General features: G+C 46.0%; 1 protein-coding gene across 7 annotated transcripts in view; it reads right to left on the minus strand.

Moving 5' to 3' along the window:
* Nucleotides 1-16,126, minus strand: part of LOC111838861 (formin) — an 85,182-nt gene that overhangs the window by 18,131 nt on the left and 50,925 nt on the right. For all 7 annotated transcript variants that reach the window (XR_002836977.2, XR_002836975.2, XR_002836976.2 and 4 more), the window contains 2 exons: nucleotides 10,834-10,926; nucleotides 2,768-2,819 (listed from right to left, as the gene is read on the minus strand). Coding sequence is in view for 4 of the 7 variants with exons in the window: in XM_023802248.2 (XP_023658016.1) it covers nucleotides 2,768-2,819; nucleotides 10,834-10,926 (145 nt within the window). In the remaining 3 variants the exon portion in view is untranslated. The remainder of the gene's footprint in view (nucleotides 1-2,767; nucleotides 2,820-10,833; nucleotides 10,927-16,126) is intronic.

Below are 16,126 nucleotides of genomic sequence, written 5' to 3' on the forward strand. Positions count from 1 at the left end.
GTTATTCATTGGGTATAATGATCATTTGTCTCCATATACCTTTAGAGATACTAGTGGTATTAAGCTGGAATGTAAGAATTGTATCCAGAGCCCTTCATGTTCCTCTTCCATTACAGTGCAAAACTGACATAAACAGTCAGAAGAACCCAGTGTTTCTGGAGGTTTCCTTAAGTCAGCGGTGGCCAATCTTATCCACAAAGGGCCGGTGTGTATGCAGGTTTTGGGGGTAACCTGATGTTCAAACCCAAGTGTGAGGACTCCTCAGCCAATCAGTCTTCTAATTAGTAATATAATTAGGGAGCTGCAGTGAGAACCCGCATACACACTGGCCCGTTGCGGATAAGATTGGCCACCCCTGCCTTAAGTGCTGGGCTGAGCCATGGGAGAATCATGCAACTACAGTCTAGCTGAAGCCCTGAATTTGGAAGCTCAGCTGTGGTTCTCTGGGAGAGCACTGCTGAGTTCTGTATGAACACACATGTGGTTCTCTGGGAGAGCCCTGCTGAGTTCTGTATGAACACACATGTGGTTCTCTGGGAGAGCCCTGCTGAGTTCTGTATGAACACACATGTGGTTCTCTGGGAGAGCCCTGCTGAGTTCTGTATGTACACACATGTGGTTCTCTGGGAGAGCCCTGCTGAGTTCTGTATGAACACACATGTGGTTCTCTGGGAGAGCCCTGCTGAGTTCTGTATGAACACACATGTGGTTCTCTGGGAGAGCCCTGCTGAGTTCTGTATGAACACACATGTGGTTCTCTGGGAGAGCCCTGCTGAGTTCTGTATGAACACACATGTGGTTCTCTGGGAGAGCCCTGCTGAGTTCTGTATGAACATACATGTGGTTCTCTGGGAGAGCCCTGCTGAGTTCTGTATGAACACACATCTCTTTCATCTGGACCTAATGGACATGCTTCAATTTCTAGCCATATTAAGCTTTTAAGTATTCCTGGTACTGAGGGGCTACAGTTTTGACTCTCTCTGGTGGCTGGTAACACACTGCACGAGGAAGACACAGTCCATCAGGTAGTATTGAGGCTAACGTCTGTGCTTTTCACCAAAGGATTGCTGGGTTCAGGTGGACTCCCAGCACTATATTGGGTACTTAACCAGCAGCTGACTACTACAGCAAAACATGTGCAAGAACAATGTAAATGAAAACACTGTGAAGTATGTAAATATTGCTTTTAGATTACTCTTCATATTCTTTTAACATCATTTACTTATATTCTTATTCAAATATTACTTATTCAAATACAGGAATAAAACATTCTGGTGAACTCATTTGATCAATTCCATAGCTCATGGAAGAACAGGCCTGAGAAACCCTAACAGCACTGCAGCTGGATCTGTGTTGGTGCAGTGGTGGCCACTGTACACTCGCAGTGCTGTGGTTCTATACCTAGAAGGTGTGGGCATCATGGTGCAACTCTGGGGGTGGCTTTTGAGGCAGTACATGAAGGACTTGCCAGGGTCCCAGTAACACATGGGGGCTGTATACATCACCAGAGTGTCACTTTAACGAGGTGTGTGGTAGGAGCATGAGAAAGCTCCTTTAAACGGTGCCGCCTGAGACAGAATAAAAGCCGAATGTCATTAAAAAGCCCTGAAACAAAGCTGCCGTGTCCTTTTGATCAATACGCCAAGCCAGCACCTTCATTAGCATGGTGTCGGGGCTACGTGTCGAAGCCGCGAGTGGAACGCCACTAAGGAGATTCGAAGATGATGGGAGCATCAAAAAGCCTCGGAAACGCAGTCAGGAGTTTGTGCATGAGTGTGACGTGCGGGAACATTTGGAAGTGTTTGCTAAAAACTTCCAAAAAACGAGGCACACTGCTAATTGTTTATACTTTCTCCGTTTCTAATGCCTAGCGCTTTTTTTTTGGTTTGTCCTTTTATGTGCTGTCTGTGATTTATTTTCAAATTGAGATGGTTATGATTTAAAGAAAGCAACTCCAGGTTCTGTCTAAACAAGGAACAATAATCAATTTGCTTTGTTTGTCCTCTCTGGCTTATTTTTCCGATATGAAATTTTCCAGATAGAGCTGCAGCCTGACAGTGGTTAAACAGCTGCCAGTTCGAGCATCCCCCATAAATTTGTCGAGGCTCGTTTTTCCCCGTAGCTGTTCCTGGACTTCGCGGTACCAAACACGGGAAGATAAGGATGGAGACAGGCTCTGTGGCAGTGCTCGAGCTGGGCAGGTCCATGTGTGTGAGCCATCTCTGTCCACATTCCTAGGCACCTTTCCAGCTTCCTGCTCTGGATTAATCAGCATGGTGCTGAGCTGCGGTGCAGGTTTTTAGTAGATGATGAAGGGCCTCGCATTAGAGGTCTGGACATCGACGCTGTGCCGGGGAAGCCCTCGCCTTGGCCCCCTGCTTATCCCTTGGATCCTTATCAGTGAGGTCTAATTGCTATAGGCAGCTATACAAATTGCTGACATTCTGCTTATCTGATGCCTGCTTCTAGGTGGTTCTTATCTGGGCAAAGTGTGAAATAGCCCACGATGGCCCTACGTGATGTAGACTATCAATTACACTCAGCCACACTCCTCTTCCCATGCCACAAAGTACCATTCAGGAAGCCCTCAAGGCGTGAAGGAGGCATGGGACAGAGACCTCAGCAAATCTGCAGCTTATAGAAGGGGGCAGATAGAGGGCATGTCTCTGTTAATGGCATCCCATGCTGTTCATTTGCCCAAGTCCCAGTCATGAATTCTCTTCTGCCGCACCTTGTAAAACAAAAACAGAGAGAGGTGGCGAAGTACCTTTTCTCTGCAAGTTGGACACGCTTGTCTTCTGCGCCATATTCTTCTTGCGCTGCCAACATAAAAAAAATCATTATTATAAACTGTGATTTTGAGAGATTTTACATAGGTGGTCCAATGGTGTGTGGTCTACAAGCAGTGCGATTCCTGTCCCCTCCAGCGTGGGTGGTCAACAGGAGGGTCGTACTACCAGTTCCAAAAGATGGCATCAAAAGGTGACAGAATGCTATGAGTTGTTCTGGGACTTGTTAGGCCTAGGACTCTCCGTGTGAAGCAGACACCCCCTGAATGTTCAACTAATCAGGCGGCTGTGGCTGGCAAGCTTTATGTTTACTAACACGCATGCATGGTATATGTATGCATGCACCCTGGGCCCAGTGATATACTCCTATAGCCTCAGGGAGTATGACCGGTCATGGGGATGGGAGGACACAAGGGTGACAGGAATCAGGCTGGGTATGCAGATCATGGCACATCGATGGCTGAGGAGCAGAAGTGTGTAGTCACTGGGGGCCAGGCAGGCACTGCGGGGAAAGGAGCAGGTCCGGGACCTCCAGGCTCCTGTGGAGCCTTGCCATGTTAAAAGGCCTAAATGCAAGGCAGATGTGAGCAACAGGCCAGGCCGAGGTGCAAGAATTTATCTAGGGCCAGAGAGTGCCTGTGATCTCAGATTTATTGCATTTTTCCAGATTCATCCTTTTTACAATGATGGGGGGACCTTTACCAATTGAAGATTTAGGAGGGGGAAGTCTCCAAAAAATTGTTCAAAGGCAGGTTTGGGGGTCTATGGGGAGAGGGTAAGCTTAACCTAGCTTACCCCCCAAAAAACACTCCTCCTTTTTTTGCATGTGTTTGGATAAGTAGGCTGATTTGTCAAAGGTAACCCTAATGAATGGGATGGGGGGCAAAAAGCTGGAGGGGAAGGCCGTGACCAATGGCGTTTACCACGGCTGAGGTTTAGTGGCGCCTGAGGTATTCCTGAGGTATTCCCCCCCACTCCCCCCAGCCACCCCCGTGCAAAGGTGGCACTGCCGCTCAAGGGCCCGGCACCAGCACAGGAGGTATGGGCTTCTCCTCCTCTGTAAACATGAAACCAGCAGTGGCTAACTAGAAAGTTATGAGACGCGCATGCTGAGACAGACAATAAATTAGGGCTTTAAAACATTGACACGCTTTACCAAACCACTTTTTTCACCTACAAGTCAGATAGTAAAAGACAGAAATTTGATGTTAATTACAAACTGGTGCATGGCCCAGCTACTGGTACATTATGAACTAGTAACATGCCTATTTAGTGCTACTCAGAGCATGCTATTTCTGTTAAGGCTTAACACAGTCTTCTGTTTAAAAGCCATTTCATTGACAGGCACCACGTGTTGACTGCTAGTCAATCCACAACTCTTCCCACGCTCCACCTTATAATTTGCTCACAGATACCTCTCACGCCAGAAGGATTTCAGAACGCGTTTCTCAAACCATAAATAAGAGCGACCATGTGTAAGATGTTAAAAGGCAGTTTTTCGGAGACCAGCTATCACATTTCTACTTCGTGAGCCCATCCTCTGCCTGTTAATCTTTATAAGTTTAAACATTATAGCCCTTTGTCACAGGGAAATACAAACACTCTAACCTTGTTGTGTTTTATGTGTAATACATTATCATGACTAAACATCAGCACATTCCGGGGGATGTGACACAGAAAAAAACAGAGATGGTGGGAAATCACAGGAACGATAACACAGGGGAGGCACTTGACCCACAAATAAATGAGGAGATTAAACAGCCTACAGTACTTATGAGGAAAACCCAGTCCACAGACAGACAGACATGGGAAGGCAATGTTGGAGGCCTTGTTGGGGAGACGATTAGGCGCAACGTGTTAGAATCAGCAGAGCCGTCCAGGCGCCGTCTTTGAAGCAGCAACTGTCGCCGGCCGTTCCCGCCACAGGAATGGAAGAATGCACGTCACGGAATGCCGCGGAACGTGACTTCCACCGGCTCGCCCGCCCTCCCCATATTAGTCACCGTGGGGAGAAATTATAAATTACAGGGCGCGTTAAGTGAAAGCACATGTCCCTCCTTGCTCCCAGAACACAGTGTCGACTGGTGCAGCCACGAAGGAGTCGGTGCTGGTTTGTGGGAAAGCAGTCACTCATACGGGGATGCCCGTCGACTCTGGAACTCAGACAGGCCACACAGCGGTGTGGTTACAAGTGGAGAAGTGACAGTGCCACCATTGAGGGTTCAGCCCTGCGTGCTGCCCAGGCAGGACGGCATGAATATACTTGTAGGGCCAAAGGAAAACAAGAGGCATCGATGCCGTGGATCCGAAGCGGAAGTTTGTTTCAAATTAGTTTCCTTTTTTTTAATCCCTGTCTGCTGGGTGTTTTAGAAACCCCCGTCGCCACATCACTTTGCCGTGAAACCCAAATGTTTGTCTGAAACATCAAACGTAAGAAAAAAAGGACTGGGGGGGGAGGAGAAGAAAAACAAGGGACAAAGATCTGTTGACTTCTCTCGCGGCGGCCCACGTGGTGAAAGCGGCTGCGTGTTACGGGATGCTTGTTTAACCTTGCCAGAGCAGCATAAATAAAGCCACAACTCTCATGTTGAAAAACAGAGAATCCAGAATCAAAATGGAATAAAAAATATTACAGGAGCATGACTGCTATTTGAATTCTTATCTTTTGTGAATTTACTGTAGTGCTGTTCATCATCTCTGGTCCAAGAAATCTGACATCGTACAAAGCAATGAATCTCTGAACCAATCAAGGCCTTCTGCATTACTTTCGGTGTTTAAGCGAGTGAGCCAGCCAGTGATAGAGAGATCTAACAGAAAAGAGCAAGAATGAGTGTGGGAAGAGAGGGCAAAAAAGGAGGACCCTTTTAAAGAAGAAGGGGTGTGGTTAAAGCAGGGCAATGCATCACAGGATAATGGATCAATGACTTTGTTGAGATGTAAAACCTTGTCAGATCACAGGCTGCTTTAAGAACCGGTGCCCAGGTCGTCTGAGTTCACCTGCGTGCCCTGCTGTGCAGGAGATCCACTTGGCTGGCCACTGGGACCTGTCAGTGTTGGCAGGATTGTAAAACTGCTCATGCATGAGTTATGGGTCACCGCTCCGCATGCACGGCCGAAGTGCGCAGACCCAGAAAGCCGCAGTTTGGAGAGAGACGGGTCTACCTTACACACAGATACACAGTACCATGCAATAATTTATGAGGGAGGCTAGGTAAAGAGCCGTGTTTGTATCCTGCACAGGGCCGCACAAGGGAAAGAGTCAGGAACCCCTAGCCCCAAGGTCCTTAGTACACTCTGGGTCACCAATAAATATTAAGCTATTTGACAGGCTTGGCTGACTGGACCCACATCTCACTTACTCACTGCATGTCAAGAGACATTTAGGTGTTTGTGAGGCTGACAGTAGAACTTTCTAGCAGTAATTGTACAATATTAGTACACAACTCATCCTCCAGTGGAGGCTTCATCGGCTGTACTGTGATTGCAGATTGCTGTCCCAGCATGCAGCAGTACTGACCTCACGTCATCACAACTTAAAGGAAGCCTCAGAGTCCATTATTTGTGGATTGAGTCCTTGAGGTCTTTGGAAATTGTTCAAAAGAACAATTACAAAATGTTGGAAATTGTGGTTTTTGCACCCCCACCCCCCGACCCCCAAAAAAATCCAGGATTATAAAGAGCAGCGTCACCATAAAGCAAAGAGAAACTGTGGCAGGCACTTTGTTTAGAATTGGTTCCTGAGCATCCTGGGCAGAAGGTTTATGTCCAAGATATGTCTGGGGCGGTTTCACGACCGTGCACAGACTGTGATATTGCGCGTGAACTCAGACGTGAGCCATTAAAGGTGAATAAACAAACTGGAACAATGAAGTGGCAGAGCTCCAGTGGAGCTGGGCGGCCCTGAGACAAACACAGCAGCAGTGCACACTCTCTTTCAGCTCCCTCCAGCTGCCACATACGTCGGGAAAGCTTGCATTGTTTTTTTCTCTCCCCCTCCACCCTCATTTTTCAATCTGTACCTAAAACATATGGATGCAATCTTCCCACCTCATTTGCATGTTTTATAGAAGGAGGCTATTGTTTTACCGTATTTTCAGGCCCACCACAAGTAATGTGTGTAATTTCCTCTCCTGCGTCCGAAGATGCGGATCTGCTTGCGTGATGTTAACGGTTTTGTGTGAGACACACACTCTCCAAGATGAAAGCAGTGGCACCACAGCCCAAAATGTGCAGCTCTGCTCGCATACCTACGAGATTCCCGGAGACACTGCTCCCAGGACTCTATGTGTGCCATTGGCCTACTCTTGACAACATGCAGTGGGCCAATCTCCCGCCTCCGGCAAGGGCCATCCTCGCTGAGCGGCACCAGATTACATGCCACATGTTTTTTCTGCCACAGCTGAGGCAGTCTGCAGGATGTCTTCACCAAACCCTTCTGTTTTAGGTTTTTTTGCCTGAAGAGGCACAACAACCATTCGGGGATTTACCAAAAAAAGACTGTGGCATGACTACAGTAAAATACAGTTATAACGGACTTCAAGGGACCTAGCAAAACAATCCGTTATATCCAGAGTTGCTGTATGTCCAGAACAAAACTACAGTACACCATTTACTCATGCCACACCCCAGCAGACACACTTGTGGTATAGATTATCATATTGTACATGTAGTAATCCAACTTCACCTGACTAGACCCATGACGATTAATAATCCCGACTATGTATCTGCGCTGGATATCACCGGCACGCCAGGCGCCTTGCAGGCGGAGCTGCCTGTCCATTATAGCCGAACAAAACTACAGCTAAAAGCGGCCCTGGGGACCAAATAGTTTGTCCTTTATAAGCAAAATTACAGTTATATGCGAGTCTGCTAAATCCGATGCTTTTTCTGCATGTTCTTAAAGGCGCATGGCCGGGACCAGCGGACCTCATCCATTATCGATAATATTTCGTTATAAGCGAGTCCACTATAACGGGATTTTACGGTACCTCTGTCTGCCTCCCTGCAACAGAACACCACAGATACAGATACATACAGCGAAAAATCAGGGGGAGGCATTTATTTTATACATATGAACAATTTCTCAGACTATAACTTGATTACTACAGACATAGTTTTTCAGTGTTTCCTTCATAGCAGCGGGAAAAAAAATGATGCTCATGGTCTAGGTGACTGCTGAGAAAAAACATGAAACATACACATAAAACTCTCTTGAGATCAAGAGACTATGACCCTGAGCATCCCCCCCTCCAGCAAGGCTGGCTTCATTTCTAGCGTCAATCCACACATATTCATAACTGAAGCCATAGACCCATTTGCTTTGACTATATTTCCGGCATAAAAAAATCAACCTGCAGCAGTAGCATTACTACAACCCGGCGTACACAGCCTACCACAACTAAATGGGCTGACGGCCACAAAAGGAGATTCCCACAATTTCCATAAACCCCCATGTTTGTTATTGAAGCGGAAAAGTTAAATGACTCACCTCCATTACATGAGCTGCTCATGATAGGACAAATTGTGATGATCCTGAGACATGATTTAAACACTGTGTATTACGGTGCTAAAGGGACTTGGGGGAGTGTTCGTGAGATAAACACCATGGAGTACTTCTGGGCAGATTTGGCATGCAGTTCACAAAGGAGAAACCAACAAGCAAACTAGAAAACAAAATAAAGAAGTAGGAACTTTGCATGCCCCCACAAAGCATTACAAGGGCAAAATCTCAGAGGGCAAACTGACTAGAAAAAGAAAAGAAAAAAAGGACTGATATTTGACAACAAAAAGATGACTGATTATTCTTTAAATGATTTTTGATGTCAAAGGCAGTGTGTTTTTGACAGTAGTGCTTTTCACCTTGAAGGAAGGTGCACAAAAAATATTAATAATCAGTGGGAAAATTATTTATTGTTGTCTAGGGTGTACAGCAGCCTTGGGCCCTATTGCTCCAGCAAGGACAACGTTGGATGATGGATGGACGGATTTTGCCACCCATATAACAAGTAGTGAGTGACATGGTGACTAAAAGAATGGCATGGCTGCTGACCCCCAAGCCTGTTCTGACATGTTGTAGTGAACCCAAGCAGAAATAAATACTATACTACATCTCTTGGGCTGGTTATCTCATCTAGCCCATATTTTTTTTGGTTTGAAAATTTTGAGAACTACCATTCATATAACCTTAAAAAACCTCCTGTTCCACACCCATGGAATCTGGAGATACTGATAATTAATTTATAGCAATATGTTTTTCACAACCATTTCCAGGCAAATTCCATGTCCACCCATCCTTCCCATAATGCACTGCGTGCTGCTTATCAGCATTAGGGAATGCAAGCAGCCGTCTGCTACAATATGCCCAAATCTGAGACGACAATCACGGAACATTCTGGTCCTCAGGGATGCTGATCTACTGCCATCACTGAACACGACTGCCTCTTTCATACTGAGGCAATGTGCAGGAAGCAGTTTCTCTTCATATCAAACTAAAAGGAGCTTTCCATCAGCAGAGGTGAACATTTCAGGTCCAGAAAGTAAAAATCCAAACCAGGATTTCATGTCAACCAACCAGTTGAGTACTCTGTGACTGTGACTCTTTATGGTCAACTGGTTGGTTGACGTGAAATCCTGGTTTGGATTTTTACTTTCTGGACCTGAAATGTCCACCTCTGTCCATCAGAGCTCCAGAAAACATAAACTGAGCCATGACATACAGCGCAGGTTACTTCTCCCTCTCAGGACTACCCCTCTGTCTCGGCACATGACTGCAGTTGGTGCCAACGTCTCCCTGATACTCATCTCACACTGTCTGCCACCTGAGTCTAACTGGGATCCATCTCTTTGCAGCATAAAAGACCAAAGACGATTATCAAGCTCAACAAGGGGACAGGCTGAGATATTATCCATGGCAACAGGAATCGGCGCGTTTTATCAGAGGATGGCAGAGTAATCGCAGAAGGCGCAGGATGGGGGGGGTCAGTGTGGAATGACACGTCCAGCTGTGGTGGTCCCCAACCTGAGATGTGGACCGAACTGGCTCTGAGTGTTCTGGTGCTCTAGGTGAAATTCACACATTACAGTAGGTATATATGCCTGCTTTCACAAGAGAAGTAAAATAGTAAAATATTAAAACTAGTCTATATAACTGTAATGTCACTGAATGGAACCAAGTTGTGTTTCTACTGATTTTTTTCGACTTGTCTATAAGGCAGGCCAGCCCTGGATCTGGCTCATTTCCACCACTCCTCAGCTAGGGGGCGCCCTGCCAGCCTTGCTGGATGACAAGTCAAGCGGCACATTAAGTGAAATCTAATCTGAGTCTTGCCCCCCTGGACACCCGCTTTCTTCCCCCACATGACAGAATGGCAGTGCAGCACCAAATCAAATGCAAAACAGGAGGGCGTAAATAGCTAATGATCAGAATTCCGGTTTCACGCTCCTTCTGCATGCCAAGTGCATGCTAAGCGCCTTTTCCCTTTATCATTTGCGAGGCGCTTGAAAAACGTTTCATCTGTGTTGACTGAAAACAATGCAGATGAAAGACTTAGTTAATGTGTGGAAACAGAGTGCAGTTTACAAGACAATGACAAAAAAAGAAAAATCATTATTACTTTCATTACTTTCCTGCTTGAAGAATATTGGTCTCTGTAAATATACAGCAGTGGGGGTTTGCCATGAATTGGTTCCAGAGAATCTCTCTAACGAGGGGCCACAGTTGCGCTGGCCCTTGTGAGTAATATTACACATTTGTGAACACTAATTTCTGAGAGCAGCCGTTGCAATCAGAGAGCGACCCGCTGGGGCCCGTGAGTCTAAACATATCTAAACACACAATCAGCCCAGCCGCTGGCCCCTGGCTTTGTGCATCGACTTGCGGAGGATCAAACAGGCATCGTGTCCTGGGATCAGGCGACATGTCGTCCCACCAGTTCACGGTGCTTGCTTGTGCATTGGATCAAACAAACATCAACACCAACAGCTGTAATTCAGGGGGAGGGTAGTTTGAGGATGGGGGGTATTTCCTCCTGTTTGTTTTACTCACCTTTCAAGACAAAAGACTCCATCTTGTCTTTGAATGGCTGGAGGTGTTCTGCTTTGGAGTTCGTGCACACCCTCTGAATGTCCTTTTCGCAGGCTGGGGGAGTAGAACAGGGACACATTACAGATTCCCAGGGGCGCACAGCAAAAATGTGCATCATCACATTCAAATCAAAGTCTGATCTTGACTGAACCTGAAGCAAAATAAAGTACGATTACACAATTTAACTTCAATAGTAATTACATCTGAGATAGACCCAATTTCTGTTAAAAGTGGACACTGTTTCTGGCAGGGGTCGGCAACCTTTTTTACAGTGAGAGCTACTTTTACAAAGAAAACAACCTTGGGAGCTTTTAAGCCAGGAGCTTAAAAGTTGTTGACCGGAGAGTGGTTCATGGGTTTTAATAGGCTTTTTAAGTGTGAAATGTTTTACTAAAGTGACCTCTTGACACTCACCACCTCTGCTATAGATATTTAAACTGCACAAGGGGAAGGACAGAATGGGATGCATGATGAAGGCCTGTGGTGAACAAAAAGACCCACCCAGTCACCTCCTAATTCCAAAGAGTAAGGACTTTAAGGGCTTCTCCTGTGTCCTCCATTCAGTGACCTCCCACAGTCCTACATACATAGTGCCCTCACAATGTAATATATACATGACCAACACAGACAAATACACAGGCACACACACACAATCACAAACTAAGGCAAATGTAGAGTCACCAGTTAGGCAAACCACATGCTTATTACATGGAAAGAAATCAAAGTACCCAGACGAAACCCACAGGAACAGAAGAAGTACTCAGTACACTGAGATGTGGCTGGATTCAAACCTACCTAGGGCATACTAGCCCAATCCCTGAGTCAGCATGCCCTTCACTTAGGAGGAGACAAAGGTTATGTGTCGGCCTCTTAAGGTGGCTGTATACTTTAAACCATGTCCAGACAAATTGAAATCGAACAGCAAATAGAGATTGCAAATAAACATACTCTGGTAAGTTATTTTAATAAAGGAGATGACAGCTCTTTTAAAATGGAAATTTGTCTCCTTATTAACAGCCACTATTGCTTTAACACCGGAAACGACAAAGGCATGGAAGCCAATAATTTACATGACACTCACAATTAAACGCTAATGAAACACACGAATTCCACGGCAAACATTACTCGGTTACAACATTTACTATTTACAACATAAATAAACGAAAACACATATTAATTTACAACATTTAAAGTGCGGTGCAAAGCACATCAGTAACTGTATAATTAGTCCTACTGATGAACCTGTTGGCATCACATTTAAGTCAGCCGGTCATGGACAGTGGGCGGGATCGGAACAAACAAAACAGTCTCGGGGACATTGCATGGGCCATGTACCAAAATGGTGATTGCCGTGATGATAACACGTCATACGACATCGTATTGCTAAAAATGACACTGATTCCATCTCAAGTATAAGGTCACATTTACAATACAATGGGACTGCCTGTCCTATCCTGACCCTGCAAAAGTTCCTCACCACTGTTGTGTGAATACTAAAAATAAACAGCCTTTGGCCTTAGAGTGTGGTGACTCTGGACTTCTGCCATCGACCAAGTCTGCTGCTGATTATTCTGCTGAATGCTTGGTAGGCGGGTTCTGGCCATGTCATGCAGCAGCCCCCCAGACCGACTCCTACCCCCCGCAGGTGCGAATGGCCACCTTTCACCAGTGCTACCCCCAAGGCACAGGGAGAGTTTTTGCCTGCGGTCCAGACAGTGACACGCACGCTCACCCGAAACCACAAGGCAAGTCGTCCAGAGCGAATGCGAAGCTCAGGCTCTTCACTCTCCACAGGCTGCCCCCCTACTCCCCACTACTAGTCCACATATTAAAGGGAGTGATGAACAGCAAGGCAGCAATTTGGTGGCGGCTCCCCTCGAATGAAGCAAACTTTGGTCTAGACAGGGAAGACCACAAAAAGGAAGCTCAAAAAAACAACAGCAGCCCTATGTAAAAATTCCCTAGATTCGGGATATTGTCCCTGTGTAGGCCACAGAATGGGGTTGGTGGGGATAAAAGGGGGCTGGCTTCTTTTGAAGGCATTGCTGCGGAAACGCAGTGCAATTACTTCTCTACCACTGTTTACGGGCCCCACTCCTGTTCTAAGGAGCTTCCCTATGGTCAGGCTAATCCCATTATGCTAAATAAATCCATGGTGTTCTCTAATTGGCCGGCTAGAGTTAATCGAGCCCCCCCCCCCTGCCCACAGATCTGTATCACTTTACCGGTGGGCATGCAGTCTGAAGGAAAGCTTCCCCTCAGTGAAGATCAGAGAGGACCAAGACCTCATACCCAGTGGAAAAAGCCCATGGTTCTGCATGCTGGGTTCACCAGCTAACCAGTGAGATTCTTGTGAACAAGTAGGCCTTGATATGAGTTTTCCAAGTGACGCTTCAAGGCTTTTGTCTACTTTGTAGATGCATGATGGACAATGCCGTACAAAATGCACGACTCCCTGCGCATTATTGTTTGTTTGCCACCCTCTAGCTGAGTGCAAAGATAATCCCAGAAACATAGACGTGCCTCCAATAGAGTCAGAGGCTATCTTTCTGTTTACCCTCCAATATCGCTGCACTATGAAGATGTCAGCAGATACAGGCTCAGTGGCCGGGCCACTGTTCCTCAACTTTGTCTTTGCCCCCACCCACCCCCCCAGCGGTCCTATTCATCTAACATGCCGCCCTCCCCCCACTGGTCTGCCGTGCAATCAGGAGATCACAGGGGATCAGTCTCCTGCCACAGCCATAATATGCCCCCATGAGGGTCGGAGCTCCACGACCACGGCTGATCAGCATCAGCCCAGATAAGATTACAAAGAATACTGTTTTCACTGGGGACTTTGTATAAACTGTGGAGGAAGACACTGTGGGGTGCCGTGCCCTGTTCATACACTGCCCCGCTCGGGAAGAGCAAGAGATGGGCAAACACCCAATTCAAGCACAGGTTTCACTGATTTAAAAATCCTGCCTGTTATGTCCAATTTCCTGCCTAGATCCTGAAGGTTATTTGATTGTACAGTATGATGAGTGATTTCTCCCCAGACACCAAAATCACAACAGCAGCAGCAAATGGCTGAAGAACTTTGCCAATGGCAAAATGAAGAAGGACAATGTAACAATGATAAAAAAAATTATATAAGCCTACAACAGCCCCCAGACTGTGCTGAACACCCTATGATGTAGCATCTCCAGTGCAGCGCTGATGCAGTGCTGATACACTATTGATACAAAATATCACAAAGCCTTGTAACTGACTGGCGTCCGGAATGAGATAAAGCCCTTCCGCCTGGTTGAAGATTATGCGGACGGCACAGGTACGACCTCTTGGCCCGTTGCCTCTACCTGTGGTGCACTTTGCAAAGAGTTAAAAGATGCACAGAAAATCAGATGGGCAGGATCATAATCAAATCTCAAAGGCGCCAGGGGAGCATTAGAGAGACTCCAGGAAGTCTCATGAGTGGGGGGGAGAGACAGCCCGTTGTCGGGGGCGCGCGCAAACCGGCCAAGCTGGCACGCCAGAATGATTGCATCACATGGACGCATTTGGGGTAAAAACAAAGACGAGCAGACCTCTGTTCCGGGTGGTGGCGAGCCTGAGTCATCAATCTGATGTAAACAAGGATCCTTAAATACTGCAGCGCACCACAGAAACAGGAGCCATAGCTATGAGCCACCGCAAAATAAAAGGGAAATTGTGATTATGACACATTATATAGAAGTTTTATCTGCAGGAAATTTCATCATTTGTTTTATATTGTCTGCACTAGTTTTCAAGGCAGCAATGTTTTTAAGCCCAACCTATGAAAATAATTATTTTTTTGAGTGACCAGAGTGCATATAAACCCAACAAACCATCTGGTCCCAGTATCAATGAATATATTCCACTGAATATTGTCTTAACTAAGGGACCAATATCCATACATCTACTTATCTGTCTATCTTCCACCTGCTTATGCAATGCAGTTGTGATGGGGCATTGACATAATGCCCAGGTTGTCAACCACAGTGACTAAAGTGCATGGAGACAAACACACAGCTTGGTTATCATTAGTAACTAAGAAAAACTTTACCTCCATTATTACTCCCAGGCTTCAGAGAAAAGAGATAAGCCACGTCCGGAACAAACTACTTTCTTTAATATCACCTTGTCAGGACTGCTGATGCTTCCCTGGAAAAACTCTGGAGCTGCTCATTCCCCAAACTGACAGGTATATGCTGCTTGAATAGTGTTGAACATTTCAGGCAACTAAAACATATGTGTTTCTCCTATAAAAAAAATGATAACACCAGGCCACATGAACAAAAACATACGCACAGGCATACACACTACATGTTCCTCTACATTTCCTTTTTGCCTGTTTCCACTCTGCAGCTTTCCAGAGGTCAAACTTCTCGGATGGCCTGGCAGGCTGATGTTATTTATGCCATGCTGTGGATTGTCTCCATCAAAGCAGAGAATAGGAATTCTAAAGATAATCCACAATTATATACAACCTCTGTGGCCTGCCAGGCTATATGCGCCCCCCCCCCCAACCACTACCCCCCCCATCATAAATTCCCAGTATTCCCCCATCGGAGTCCAGCCAGGCAGCTGCCGCACAAAGGTAAGTCTCTCACGGTTGTAATTCACCCGTCAGTAAAACCGTTCCCATCATACAGCTGTTTACACTGTCTCCTCTGCAGAATACTGAAAATGAGGTGACGATAGATTGATGCAAAGATGTTATAACTCCATGATATTCAAGAGATTATGCCATTAAGAGAATGAGACCCAGTTAAAATAGAGCTGTGAACACTTGAAAATGTGGGTGATTTTTGTTACCAAGTTACAGAATCTCGTTGACATAAGATGCAAGTACGTTTATAGACGTCTATCTGACAAAAGTAGGCTGGTACATTTGCCCTTGGGTTGATCTGATCTCTCTAACATCTGACTCAGGAGCAGAGGTTTGTGGAGCCAAATGTGGGGGGGGGGGGGCTGAAACTGGAGGTGGGGTGTGACTGTGATAGAGGAAGAAGTTGGGGAGGAGGATGCTGAAGGTGAGTAAAAAGGTATGTTCTGGGGGCATTGTGGCTGAGCGAGGCAGTATAAATGTCACAGTTAAGAGTCAGTGAATGCATCAGCTTTCCTGCCCTTTTTCCTGAAAGGAGAGGAGATCCCAGACCTTAATCCCATTCCAGTCTATCCTTAATCTTTGCAGTCATGTCACCAGTTTAACTCATTGTGTTCTAAAAATGACCACAATGCTTATGAT

This window comes from Paramormyrops kingsleyae, chromosome 14, assembly GCF_048594095.1.
Source record: "Paramormyrops kingsleyae isolate MSU_618 chromosome 14, PKINGS_0.4, whole genome shotgun sequence".
Classification (NCBI taxonomy): Eukaryota; Metazoa; Chordata; class Actinopteri; order Osteoglossiformes; family Mormyridae; genus Paramormyrops; species Paramormyrops kingsleyae.